At 44.5% G+C, this 13,299-nt stretch overlaps 1 protein-coding gene across 1 annotated transcript in view; it reads left to right on the forward strand.

Moving 5' to 3' along the window:
• Adamts18 (ADAM metallopeptidase with thrombospondin type 1 motif 18) overlaps positions 1–13,299 on the forward strand; it is a 152,391-nt gene that overhangs the window by 89,482 nt on the left and 49,610 nt on the right. Inside the window, exons 11-12 of the mRNA XM_004625771.1 lie at positions 5,209–5,304; positions 9,324–9,472. Of these exons, the coding sequence (XP_004625828.1) occupies positions 5,209–5,304; positions 9,324–9,472 (245 nt within the window). The remainder of the gene's footprint in view (positions 1–5,208; positions 5,305–9,323; positions 9,473–13,299) is intronic.

Genomic DNA, 13,299 nt, shown 5'->3' on the forward strand with positions numbered 1-13,299 from the left:
AATTCATGGTGATGGATATCAGAGCAGTGGTTGCCTCCGGGGGGAATTTTGGGGTGAATGTTCTCCTTAATTATAAAGTCTCTGCAGTGGTGTGCATATTTTGTAAAAAAAAAAAAATGCTTAAAATGGGTGCATATTATGGTAGTAAATTATAGCTCAGTAATCTTTATTTTAAAAATGGTACTGGTGATAATTCCTGTTGATTGTTACTTTTTAATTGTTAACCATTGCTTTGGAATGAGTGCTTAGTTTAAGAGCTTGCACAGTGAGGTTAAACACAGTGGGTTTATATCCAGGTCAGCCAGAGACTTACCTGCTGAAGGCAACTGAGGGGCTTGTGTAGCTCCTCCGGAGTGTCAGCTTTCCTAGGAATGTGCTGGGGAAAGTATTTGTACCTTACTAGGTCATCATGAAGATGCAGAACAGGAATTTAGGCAAAGTTCTTTGCATCACCACTCAACTTTTAAAACACTTTGTCAGATTCTTTTCTCTGTTTTAATTACAAACTTTTCTTAAGGACTTTATGGTCTTTATTAGTGAAGATGATTTATAACTATAAAGTCAATACTTTTCATTCATAGGCCAATTGACTGCACAGTATTTGTGGCAGCCTGCTTTGTAGAAGGGTACTTTCTAGATTCTAAAAATGCAACAGAGAAAAAAGCAAAGGCCCTTCCCTGGGTAGCACTGATGTTTCGGGGGAAAAGAACCTTAAACATGTAGAAATGCAAGGGTTAACGAAGTATAGAGTAGGAAGGAAAACTTGGGAGCTTATTAGGTGCTGGGTGATTAGATTTTTTTTTTTTTTTGCGGATCCGGGGATTGAACTCAGGCCCTTGCGCTTGCCAGGAAAGCACTTATTCCACTGAGCCATCTCCCCGGCCCTACTGAGCCATCTCCCCGGCCCTACTGAGCCATCTCCCCGGCCCTACTGAACCATCTCCCCAGCCCTACTGAGCCATCTCCCCGGCCCACTGAGCCATCTCCCCGGCCCACTGAGCCATCTCCCCGGCCCTAGATTTTTAATAATGTGGCCATAAGGGGTGAAATTTAGGGAAAGCCTTGAAGGAGGTTAAAAAAAAATAGTTGTCCAGATAGTTGGGAAGTCCAGAGGCCAATGGTTGGAGCACAAGGAGGCATTTACAGAGCAATGTGAAGACAACACAGAGACTACAGAGCAAGTAGGGGTGAGATGGGGGACGCAAGGTCAGAAAGATAAAGGGGACCCAAGGACTTGTGGCTGACTAAAGGACCTCGCATTTTTCTGTCAGTAAAGCGTGGTGCCACTACATGATTTTGAGCAGGGATGCAACATGAGCTAGCTGGCCTGATGTGAAAGGATCCTCCTAGCTCAGCGCTCTGTCGTCAAACTTTCTGTAGTGATAGCAGCACTCCCTGCCATGTAGGATGGTAGCCACTCATCACATCTCACTCTTAGGAGCATGAGCTAATGTGAGAGAGAAAGTGCATTTTTAATTGACATGTAAGTAATCTAAATTCCAATTTAGTAAGAAGTCACCTGAGGCTACAGCCAGCCATATTGGGCAGTGCTTAGTTGAGAATAAATTGAAGAGGAATAGGGGAAAGCAAAACATGTAGGCTTGGGGTGAGGGTAGGGGTGGCAGTAAGCCAGCTCACAGGTGGCGTTCAGCAAGGTGGTAGCACTGGGTATGGTGCTGATTGTTCACATTCTAGAGCCATTCTCAAGGCAGAATCAGTATGATTACATGATCTGCTGGCAGATTTTCTAATGGAAAATGATGCAGAGAGATGCCAAAGATGACTGTAGGATTTGGAGGCTGAGAGATGAGAAACTGGAGGGGGGATGAAGTGGGACAGGGAAGCTTCAAAAAGCTGTAGGGGACTGATGAGGAATTTTAGGTTGAATGTGTTAAGTTGGGGATGCTTTGTAAAATTTGATTTTCAGATATCATGAACATTTTTGGCATGACAGGCTTTATCTGAAGGACCTGCAGGATGTATCCTTTATCAGAGGACATGGTCAGTGAGTGACAGGATGGAGAGTGGACAGTGTGGAGTCTCTTGACTTAAAAACGTGGTCTCCATCAGACAAATCAAGTCCAGGCAATATGAGACCTCGGGGTCTGTATAGTTTTTTTCTTTTGTCCTTAAATTATGACTTAAGTCCAGGTAATTATAGATAAGAAGTTGATTGAATGTGCTGAAGAAAAAAGAGGGAGGTACAAGCAAAGAAGTGCACCCCCCTTGTGTTTACTTTGAAAGGGAGCTTTCTCAGAGGGCTTCCTGGTCATCAGCGCATGTAGCTGGCTATAATTACGTTTGACTTCTGCACTTCACCACAGAAGAAATAACATGTTCATACAGCCTGTCTTGTTTCACTCTGCAATCCTGGTGTTTCATTTTGTTTTGCTTTGCTTTGCCTTGCTTTATTTCCCTGGCCCTCTCCAATCAGCCTTCCTCTCGGCCCTGTGGCCTGGCTCAGGCCGTGGCATGGAGCCTCCTTTCTTTGCTCTGCCCTAGGGTCACTTTGGAGGCAGCCACATAGGCTGTGGACATGCATTACAGCATGCCGTGGCATGCTTTAAGGAGGAGAGAAACCTGGTTCAGGAAGGCTTTGGTAGTATGGCTTGAACTTTTCCAAAGACTGGCCACCTCATTACGCACTTGGACCTGGACTCTATTCTATATTAGTTAGCTCCTCTGCACCCCTGGGTGCAGAATGGGAACCCCTTCACATGGGATATTGCTTCATCCTTCTTGCTAACCTAACTAGCACTTTCGTGGAAGGATGTGTCTGTTGTGTCTTGTGAGCTTTGAGATTTGGCGGTGGCCTCTGCACTTCTGTCTGAGGCTGCGGCTGCTGCTGCTGGTGGTGGCAGGGTTTCTAAGCACTGATATGAATATCCTTCGATTCTCTTTGGGAGGGACGAATTTTACAGTCCATAAGATGAGATTCACTGCATCCATCTGGGTTCCCTGTTTTTTTTTCAGTCCAGCAAAAAGATTTTCTGAATGTGTGACATATTATGAATAATGTTCTTGCTAAATTTTGATAAGATACTAAGTGGAATTCTTAAGGAAATGAGTATCTAGTTAATGGGAGTTCTAGAATTACATGGTGTCCGCAAAAAGTCATGTTGTCTTCTGTTGCCAGCATTTTCTCTCAGATGTGTGGCTTACAGTTCTACCTCAGCGAAAAGCTTGCAGCACAGAACATGGAGCCCCTTTGATGTAGGCTGATGTCTCCTGGCATTACCCTGGCGATGGAGCGCAGCACGGCAGCTTTAGCTCCTTGAGCTGGAAGTTCCCTGGTTCAGTCCCCTTACTTTATAGGTGGGAAACTAAGGCCAGGAATGCCAGGGAGCTTCCCAACACCCATTTGTAGGAAATGGGGCTCCAGAATAGTGGATAAGGACCTCAGCTGTAGAGCTGGGCCGGTCTGGGTCCCGACTGTTCCTTGCCAGCTCTTGACCTTGCAGCTTTGAAAGTGCTGCTAAGAGCTTGCTCTGTTTCCTCAGCAAAGTGACTTTTGATTAATCAATTAATTAATTCTCCATGAGTTTAGGTTTTCATTGGTATTGTAATACATTTCCAAGAACTTACTGTGGCTTTAAATAACACCAGTTTATTTCCCTAAAGGTCTGGGTGTAAACATTTGAAGTGGCTGAAATGAAGGTGTCGGCGAGGTTGTGTTCCTTTAGAACCTATAGGGGAGAAGCTATTTTCTTGTCCTGCACAGGGTTTAGAAGCTTCCTGTACTCCTTGGCGTGTGACCCAGTCCTGCATCTTTAGAATCAGCAGCATCCTCCTGCATTCTCCCCCAGGCCACCCTCTCTCTGGGATTTTTCTGCATCCTCTTTCTCACTTAAAATCTCTTGCAGGGGTTGGAGAGAGAGCTCAGTGGTCTAAGCACCTGCCTGGCAAGCGCAAGCACCTGAGTTTGACCCCTAGTACGACATGCCATGCTGCCCTAGAGCCCTGGGCACACTCTGCCGGCCGCTGAAACAGCATGGAGGTGCACACCTGTAACCCCAGTGCTGGGAACACTGAGACAGGAAGATCACAGGAGTCTGAACTGCATAGCAAGATCCTGAATTTTTTTTTCAAAATTTTATTGATAAACAGATAGCAATGAGACAGTTCCAAATCAAATCAGTAGTACAGTTTCAATAACCAACACACCGCACATACTCTTCCTAGTGGTTAATTGCTATACAAGATGCAGACTTGAGACACTATTTACAAACACCACTAGAATAAATCATTCTATTCATTAAGAGAATGTAACTATATATCTATCCTAACCACTTTGAATACACAGATACAAGATCCTGAATTTTTAAAAAAAGATAATAAATACGTAAATAAATAAATGGATGAATGAATGCAAGCTCTTGCAACTATACACTGCATTGGGCCCACCTCAAAAATGTAGGGCAGTCTTTTGGTCTGAAGGTCACTTGATTAGAAAATTCAGCTTCATCTTCAATGTCAACTCTGCCCTTTGTGGTGTGGCTTCCACTATTCACAGAACCCAGAGGGCAGGGTGTGAACATCCTAGGGACCATCATTCAGCCTGCCACAGTCTACCACGACAATTAAAATAATCTCATACATCAGGGTGAGAATTAAGTTAAGTGATTGCACATTATAATAAAGGTAAAGAAAGTGGTGATGACGCCAGCCAATATTCTGAAGAACCGTGTACACCAGGCAAACTGATCATTCCATAAAGTGCATGACATCATTTTGTGCTTTGCAGCAGATATTTAGAATCCAGCACTAATTTTATCACTTTTCACAATGGAAACTGAGAAAAATGCAGTTAAGAGCAGATCAAACTGCAGCACGACTGGGCTGTACAGTATGTGCATGGGACAGATATCCTGGAATTCTAGGATAATGATTTGAATCGCATTGCTTTACTCCAGTCTTGATCAGCTCTGCTAGATGGATGCCAGATCTCTTGGGTCCATGCCACGTTTTCTCCAAATTAACTGTTGCTGCCCCCCAGCCCTTGGGAATCCACGAGTGGCCGGGTGCCACAGAACCCTCGCGCTCCTGCGCTGCTAGAGGCGCCTCCTCTGCTGCTTTCCACTGCGTTTGCCTCTTCCTGAACACTTGGTCTGATGTCAGTGACCCCACAGGATAAATAGTGTCTAAAAGCTTCAAGGACTTCCATTTTTCTGGGCGTGTCACCCTCATCAACACTTTCTTTCCTTTCAGGACATTTGCAAGTCCCTTTGGTGCCACCGAGTGGGCCACAGGTGCGAGACCAAGTTTATGCCGGCAGCCGAAGGAACCATTTGTGGCTTCAGTATGGTAAACTGCATACCTGTTGGTTTTCAGCTCTGGAAATTTGCAAGGCATAGAACCCAAGCAGACTTCTTGTACAGGGACCTTCAAACACAGTGTCCAGGGTCTGCCTTCTCTTCACGTTAGCCAGCATTATATCACGTGCTGAATGCTAATGTAACAAAGCTAATTCAATTATGTAAGGGTTTTTTTTGCCTTTGCTTTCCTTTTTTTTTTTTTTTTAAGATGGGGGTTTGAATCAACATATCTCCGTTTCACTCAGCTAATAGGTCTCATCGCACCTTATGCCTCTTAAACTGGACATGTTAGGTAAAAGCCTTAGAAGCAGCTTTCCCCATCAGCAGCAGTGAAGTGACTGTCCCTCCACACCAAAACCTCTGCTGTCTGGGAGCTCCTGCCAGGCCCACAGAGGCCACCACTTACAGTGACACTGCTGTGGAAGGATCGAGGGTTTCTCCTTCTATTTAAGCGCTCATCTGTATTAGTTTCTGTCTTCCTCTCTTTCACAGTTTTAAAGCCCTACAGGAAAGCTGAACTGGAAGTACCCATAAATGGTCCAGATTTGGGGAGCTTTATTTAAAAAACCATGACAGAGCTCCTGGAACTGATGACATTTGCAGGCCCCTGATCTCTGGGTTTGCCTCCTCCTGGCAGTTCAAGCCTATATAGAAGAAAGGGGCACTGAAAGCCAATCCAGTCCCTCAGTGATATTTTGAGGACTAGATGTATAGCACAAGGGACTTGTAGGGAGATAGAGATGAATGTAACCCAGACATGCTCCTTTGAGCGTTTACAGTCAAGTCAGGAAGCCTACCCAGAAGCCCTTGCCTCTGTCTCCACGGCGCATGCTCTCAAAGCACTAATCAGTCTCCAGACCCTAAACTATGACGTGTGTACCTACAGCGCCTGGGTTCAGCCCGGTGGGCACTGACCTCTATGTAGAAGTTATTCCATGGGATAAGAGGAGTATCTTTTCATGAAGCGGCCAAAAATAGAAGCAAACCCCAGATGCATGCCAGCCGATGGATATCAGCAAGTGATGCTTCTTGATATTCGTGAAAGCATTTGCTCAGTGTGTTATATGTGATTTCACATGATGTTTAATTTTAAACATTGGCTTATTTCAAAGATAACATTTTAGAAATTGGAGAGTTAAGCACAGATTTTAATCAGATATATTGGTCCTAGGGTATTACCATTAGGATTCTCACTAAAAATGCTAATAGTAGTATTGTAGTTGTGGAGATACAAAGAGTGAATCAGTGGAATCACTGAAAACATAAACACTGTTCAAGTCACCTTTGTTTTTGAAGCTTGAAAACTTAAAAAATGCAACTTGAGAATCAATGGCTTTTTAAAAAGCAGCAACATTAAACATGGGATGTGTTGACATAAATACAAGAAAAGACTGATATAAATGAGGCGAATAAGTAAAACGTAACATAGGTTTAAGGTTTCTTACATAAATGCATCAGGGATCTGGGTCCATGAGGATTAAATGCACATGCATTAGGCTTTGGTAAGCGGAGCAAAAGATAAATTGAGCCCAAAGTTTTAAAACAAATAGCCTAATATTACCACCACCTCTCCCGTTATTCTCTAACTTAGGTTATAAATTAAATGCTAGGGGAAAGCCCTGCACTGTAAGATTACCCTCAGTAGAAAGCATTCTGGTAGATTCAATCCATCATCATCCCAGTGTAATTGTCTGTCTGTCTGTCTGTCTGTCTCCATTAATTCCACTGATTTTCCCTTCATCTGGGCCTGCAGTGGCTCTACTACACTATCAGCTCCAAGAGGGACAAGGCCTTGACTTCATCATGTTTCCCCTGAATGTCAGATGCAGTACAGCCCCTGCTGTATGTTGTGTCTGTAAGCAGAAGAAGCCTAATGTGTCCTTCCCCTTGCTGCACTGGCCTCTTGTCCTTCAGTGATGGGTGTGCTATGAATACTTAATAAGTCTTTGAGGACATAAAAGCCATATACTTTTATCTCAAGATATGGACGCAAAGAAAAAGAGGTTGTGGGCTGGGGCTGTGGCTCAGTGGTAAAATTCTTGCCTTAGATGCACAAGGCCCTGAGTTTGATACCCGGCACCACCACAAAAACAAAAAGAAAGGTTTTGCATGTTGCCTACCAGAAGGTATTGGTGCAAGAAAATACAGTTCAATTTGGTCTGTGAATAGATGGATAAAAATATATATGCTCATACTTAATATCTACTGTCATATGTAGAATTTATATATGCATGTGATTGTTTGCATGTCCAAGTGCAAATTCCATTTAATGTTTACTTTTATATGTAGAATTTATATATGCATGTGATTACTTGCATGTCTGTGTAAATTCTTCAGTGTTCCTGCTTGGTACACTAAAGAGCCAGAGAAAGGCAAGCTGTCGCCAGCCTAAGCCAGTGTAGGATGCACCCTAAAATAGTCTGTTTAATTGACTGATTAGAACAAGTCTAAAAAAACCCCTCACTCATTTCCAGCAAAGATATTAGATTAACATTAAGCTCTACTGACCAGTACTATACTTCTGAGATGAGAAATAGGAGTCCCATTATGAGCTTTGGCTACTGAGTCCAATCCGGTCTCCGCTTCTTAAGCAGAGATCTGGCTCGCTGTGTGACCATTAGTGTATTAATATTTTCTCCACCAAAGTTCTCTCATCTGCTTAACTAGTATCCAACTCCTGAAAACCTTGCGAGTATTATATGAGATTTTATATATGAAGTTCTCCCCACCACTTTGAGGACAGAAGCAACCTAACTGCTGCTGGTGACATCATTACTGGCGATTATTATTATTATTATTATTATTATTATTATTATTATTATTATTTGTGGTGGTGGTGGTGGTGTCTAAGTCCCAACCTCATCCCAGTGGAACCCCGTGATTACTGGGAGGGAAGAGGCATGCTTCTGTAGACAGACTCCTCAAGTGACCATCTGCTCCTTGCCAAAATTTCCCAAAATGTTATGGGATTTCATGCAGTGTCTGCACTGGCAATTAATCCAGGGGGCAAAATGAAAGACAGAGGAATTAATCAGCACATGGCAGGAATGTGAACGGAAGTGATGTGTTAGCCTAGGCAGTGCACGCTAGTAAGGAAGCCACACAATCAGCAGCCACAAAGCCAAATGTATCACGGGGGAAATGGGAAGATTTAAATGTCAAAACAATCTCCCCATCATTGTGTAACTGAAGCCCCACTCCTCAACAAAATCTGGCCTGGTCCAAACCCAACCCTTCATATCTAATTGCAGAGGCTTTTAGGAAAGTACACAGTTATGCTTAGCCATGCATAACTTGCTCATAATAGAAGAACCACAGGAGGGAAAATAAAAGACACCCTGGGCTCATGTAGCCCCCGAGGAGGGAGATGACCAGCATGGCCTGGAATTTGTTGCAAAACACTAAAATTGGAAGGTTAGCCCAGAAGACATCTCGCTGTACCTTACACAGATCCTGGGCCAATCAAAGACTAAGATCTCAGTCGTCCAAGATGCTCCAAGAGCTCACAGACATAAGAAGGGCTGAAGGAGGGACCTTTCATATAAACACCCAAAGGGTTTTGAGGTATTTGGTTTCATGACCAGTACTCTATGGATGTCTGCCGTAAACAAAAATCAAATGTGTGTATAATTGCATCTGTTTTTGTGATGAGAAAAATCACTCACACGATCGATTCTTGGTTGATAGCTTTAAAACTGCTTTTGCTTGCGAAAGAGACCTACCTGAACTGTCCCTTAGGTAGCCCTGTCTGTGACTGTAATTTTGCCACCCTCTCTTGGCTGGTGGGTGGCATTTACCTGGGTGGCTCACAAAGCCTGAGGCTCTTCTCTAGATGGCAGGCTGTCCAAGTGCACGTGGTGGACCTGGAGTATGTTAGCATTAACCCGACAAGGGCAGGGACTAATGAGGGTGTCACGTGGTGTCTTTCTACATTACTGTGTATATGTTTGTTCTCCCTGTGCTGTCCAGAGCGGCTCTAACAGGGAGCGTGCCGTGTTCTTTCTACAGTGGTGTCGCCAAGGCCAGTGTGTAAAGCTGGGGGAGCTCGGACCACGGCCCGTCCATGGTCAGTGGTCCACCTGGTCCAAGTGGTCAGAATGTTCCCGAACTTGTGGTGGAGGAGTCAAGTTTCAAGAGCGACACTGCAACAACCCCAAGTAAGACTCTGATAGAAAGTTGGTCTTTGGAAGGCCTGGACTCTGTCAGGTGTTATTTTCAACCTTTTGCTTAAAAATAATCAGCAGCGCTTTTCCGTCTGCATGTGGAGGCTCTGTATGCTCAGGAATGCTGGGTGGGCAGAAGCCAAACGCAGCAAGGGGAGCTGCACCGTGAGGGTCTAGTAACTGAAGACCGCAGTCTGGCTAGGCAAGGTGCCTTGTGCCTATAATCCCAGCTGTGGGAGGCTGAGGCAAGAGGATCACAAGTTTTGGCCCAGCTAGGCAACTTCATGTGTCATTGAGACCTTATCTCAAAGAAAAAAATTAAGAGGTTGAGGATGTAACTCAGTGCAGAGATCCTGAACTCAATCCCTGGTACCAGAAAAAAATCTATTTCAGCTTGCCAGTCGGCCACCACAGCATGGGTTACTTTCCTAAATCTCCGCAAGAGCTCTACAGCCATGTGGCCAGATGCCTGTGATGTTTCAGAATGCGGGGGCTTGGCTGTCAGAGGCTGTGTCCACTTCCCAATTCGGAGTTGCACAGATATACCCATCATGTGTTTACAGATTGACCTGACTTTTTTTTAAAGAGAAACCAGGCAAGAAATGAGGATGAGATTTCCTAGTTTGGAAATATTGAGAACAAATTGCTTTGGTTTTCCTTAAAATCCAAACTGAAAGCCCCACTGGAGACTAAGCAAGTCATCCGTGCGTGGAAATTCCCAGTGGTCACCCCAATCAAGTCACACTGCCATCTGTCCTCAGTGACATGAAGATGGCTTTGGATTACTTTTACATGTTTCATGTTATATATGAGATGGGTGTTTTCCCTTTGGCCTGCTGATGAACGAAGAGCTGCACCTCCCTGATACAAAGACTGCACGTCCTGTGTGTGGCCCTTCTTAGCTGGGGGCGCTTTTGCAAAGCTGGGCAACTCTGAGCTTTGGTGTTGTAGGAAGTGGAGCTGTGTTTCCCACCTCAGATGGTTTCGGGCAGGATGAGAGATCATGCCTGGAAGATGCCTCGAAGACTCGGGAGCCTGTCTTGGAGCCTCCATGGAAGGTTCTCGAGCCTGTGTGGCTTTCAGAGTCCTCATTCCAGACTCCCCAGGAGGGCAGTGTTACGCTTCGTGTCTAGATGCCCGCCTACGCTTCATGCAGTCATGGGGAGCAGGCTTTTTCGGAAGTGGCTGGATATCGAGTGTGTGGCTGATTCATGGTGCAAGGCTAGGACTAGCGTGCTGGGGGAAGGGTGGGTGACTGCTGCTGAGCTGGATGTGTCCACTGAGTGGATTGGCACTGCACCAATCCCAGGAGTCTGGTTAAGATAAAAGGACAGAAAGCGGCTTGCTTCCTCCTTTTTGCTCTTGCTTGCTGATTTTGCTGTCTTCTCCACCATGAACTGTTGCCCTCTGCCACGTGTCACCCTGCCTCGGAGCCACCTGATGTGGACTGAAACTTCCACAAACTGTGAGCTCAATAAGCCTTTCCTCCTTTCACTTGGGGTGTCAGGTATTTTGCCTCAGCCAGGAGAGAAAAGTAACCAAGGCAGGCAGGGTCACCCAGGGTAGCCCCACAGAGGCAAGGGGAGAAGCAGAGGCATGACTGACACTACTGGATCTGCCAGGGTGCAGTGGAATCAGAAGAATGTGGCAGGGACTTGAAAAATAGAGGATTTGACTTTGCAACACAATTGCAACATGGCACAGAGGTTAAAGGCAGACTGTGAAGCCCAGTAGCTTGGGTTTCCCTCCTGGGCTTGTCCCTACAGGCCTGTGGGCACTGATGACAGGTTCTGTCTGTTCCCAGGGTTCTCATTTATGAAAATGGGGTAATGACAGCACCTAACCAGCTGAGGTATTAGTGTAAGCTGATTTGCAAAGCACCTAAGAGGAAGGGTGCGTGGCATAAATGTTAGGTAAATTGAAAATTACACTAAGTAGGGCTGGCCAAATAGCTCAGTGGATTAAAGAGCCTGCAAGCAGGTGCAGGGGCTGGGAGTTCAATTCCCAGGCCTACCATGCAGGCCCTGCCCCCAGGGCATGCTGAGATGGCAATTGAGACTGAGCGTGGTGGCGCGCACCTGTAGTCCCAGCTCTTGGAAGGCTGTAAACAGGCGAATCACTACGATTCTGATCTACTAGTGAGTCCCTGAATACCCTGTAGACCCTTCCCTAAAATACAAAGAGAGAGAGAGAGAGAGAGAGAGAGAGAGAGAGAGAGAGAGAGAGAGAGAGAGAGAATGAGAATATTACACTAAGTAAGGAAACTAAAGCAAAAGCAAACTGCAGTGCAGTGTGGGCTAGATCAAAAGGCTACTGTCTTTCCAAATATAATGGACATTTTAGGACTTTTTCTTCCTAAAGTATAAGGGATACTTTAACCATGAGTCATTTGCAGGTGTTGTTTGGGATCTGTTGTGCATCTAGGACTTTTCACCTCCAGAACTGTTGAGTTGAAGGGCTGGAACATGCCTACCATGGGGTTTGTCTGGAATATTGTAGGATGGCTGTCATTCCTGCTAGGAGCTCCCAGGGTCACTTCATCTCCCTACCCTTAAAATGGTAGCAACCAAAAATACCTCCAGGAGTTGCCCCTGGGACTACAAGGCCAAGTCATCTTTAATGCGCACTGGCGTCTCATCCCATCCAGGCGCTGAGCATGATGGGAAGATTTCTGGTGTGTTCATGATGTACGCCACATTGTTGCAACTGCCCTTCTGATACTTTGCATTCACCCATGTTGGGGATAGGATTGTTAAAGTCATTAGACTACTTTACATTTTTGAAGTGTATTTCCTAGATCTGGTTTTCATACATCACAACATTTTACAATCTCGATATTTTCCCAAGAAAGAGATAGATTACCTAATTTAATAGCTGTGAGGGTAATAAAGTGCATGAAAAATGCCCCTGAGAGTTAAACAAAAATTTTACTCATATCTATGCAATGGATAGCTCTCACTACAAAAATAGCATTGTTCATGGAAATATGTTGTATTTTAGAAAAGCCTTATAAAAGAATTAAACATTAAAGTATTTCCACTTGGTCCCATTAAGCAAGATTAGAGACAATCAGGACTCTGCTTAACTATGCATGAAGTCACAAATGAAACAAGTAGATGATAGGATGGCCCAAGACAGTTGAATTAATTGTTGTCTCTGCTCTTAATTTGCTTTATTGTAATAAGGCTGGAGCTTTTTCCTCCCTATTTTAAGTTACTGATTTCTCACTTCAGTTTCTGTCTTTAGTTCTGTCCACATCGCTCAGCCTGTTTTTGTTTTCTCATCTGAGAAGCAGTTTATCGTTGCTGTTTTGTCCAATGATTTTTTTTCCCCCAAGTACATGTTCTTTTTTTTTTTTTTTTCTCATACAAAATGAATGATTCCCGGCTGCTTTAGGGATTACAAATTTTGGAGCTTTCGAAGAGTTTATGATTGTCAGTCTCAGAGTACCCTTTGCCATCCTGTGTGGCCGCCTCCTTTACCTCAGCTTTATATGGACAATTTTCATTGCTCCCAGCCCCACAGGATTTACTATACTTTAGAAATCTCTGAAAGTACTTTTCCAGGTATTTGCTGTGCATCAGATCAGAACCATTACATGGATTAAAGCCTCATCACATCCACTTCTCTTCCAATTGGGTACCTTGGGCACCCCAACACAGCAGCAGCCACTGCCTAGGCACCCTGCAGCTAGTGACTAAGTCAATCTGAAGGTCTATAATCTACCCTAAAAGAATCTAAGTAAATAGTACCATGAAAGAGCCCAGGTAAATTCCTATAAACTCTGTTCAAGGAAATAAACTCTATGTTCAAGGGGTACT

Source organism: Octodon degus, unplaced genomic scaffold, assembly GCF_000260255.1.
Source record: "Octodon degus isolate 3935 unplaced genomic scaffold, OctDeg1.0 scaffold00011, whole genome shotgun sequence".
Lineage (NCBI taxonomy): Eukaryota > Metazoa > Chordata > Mammalia > Rodentia > Octodontidae > Octodon > Octodon degus.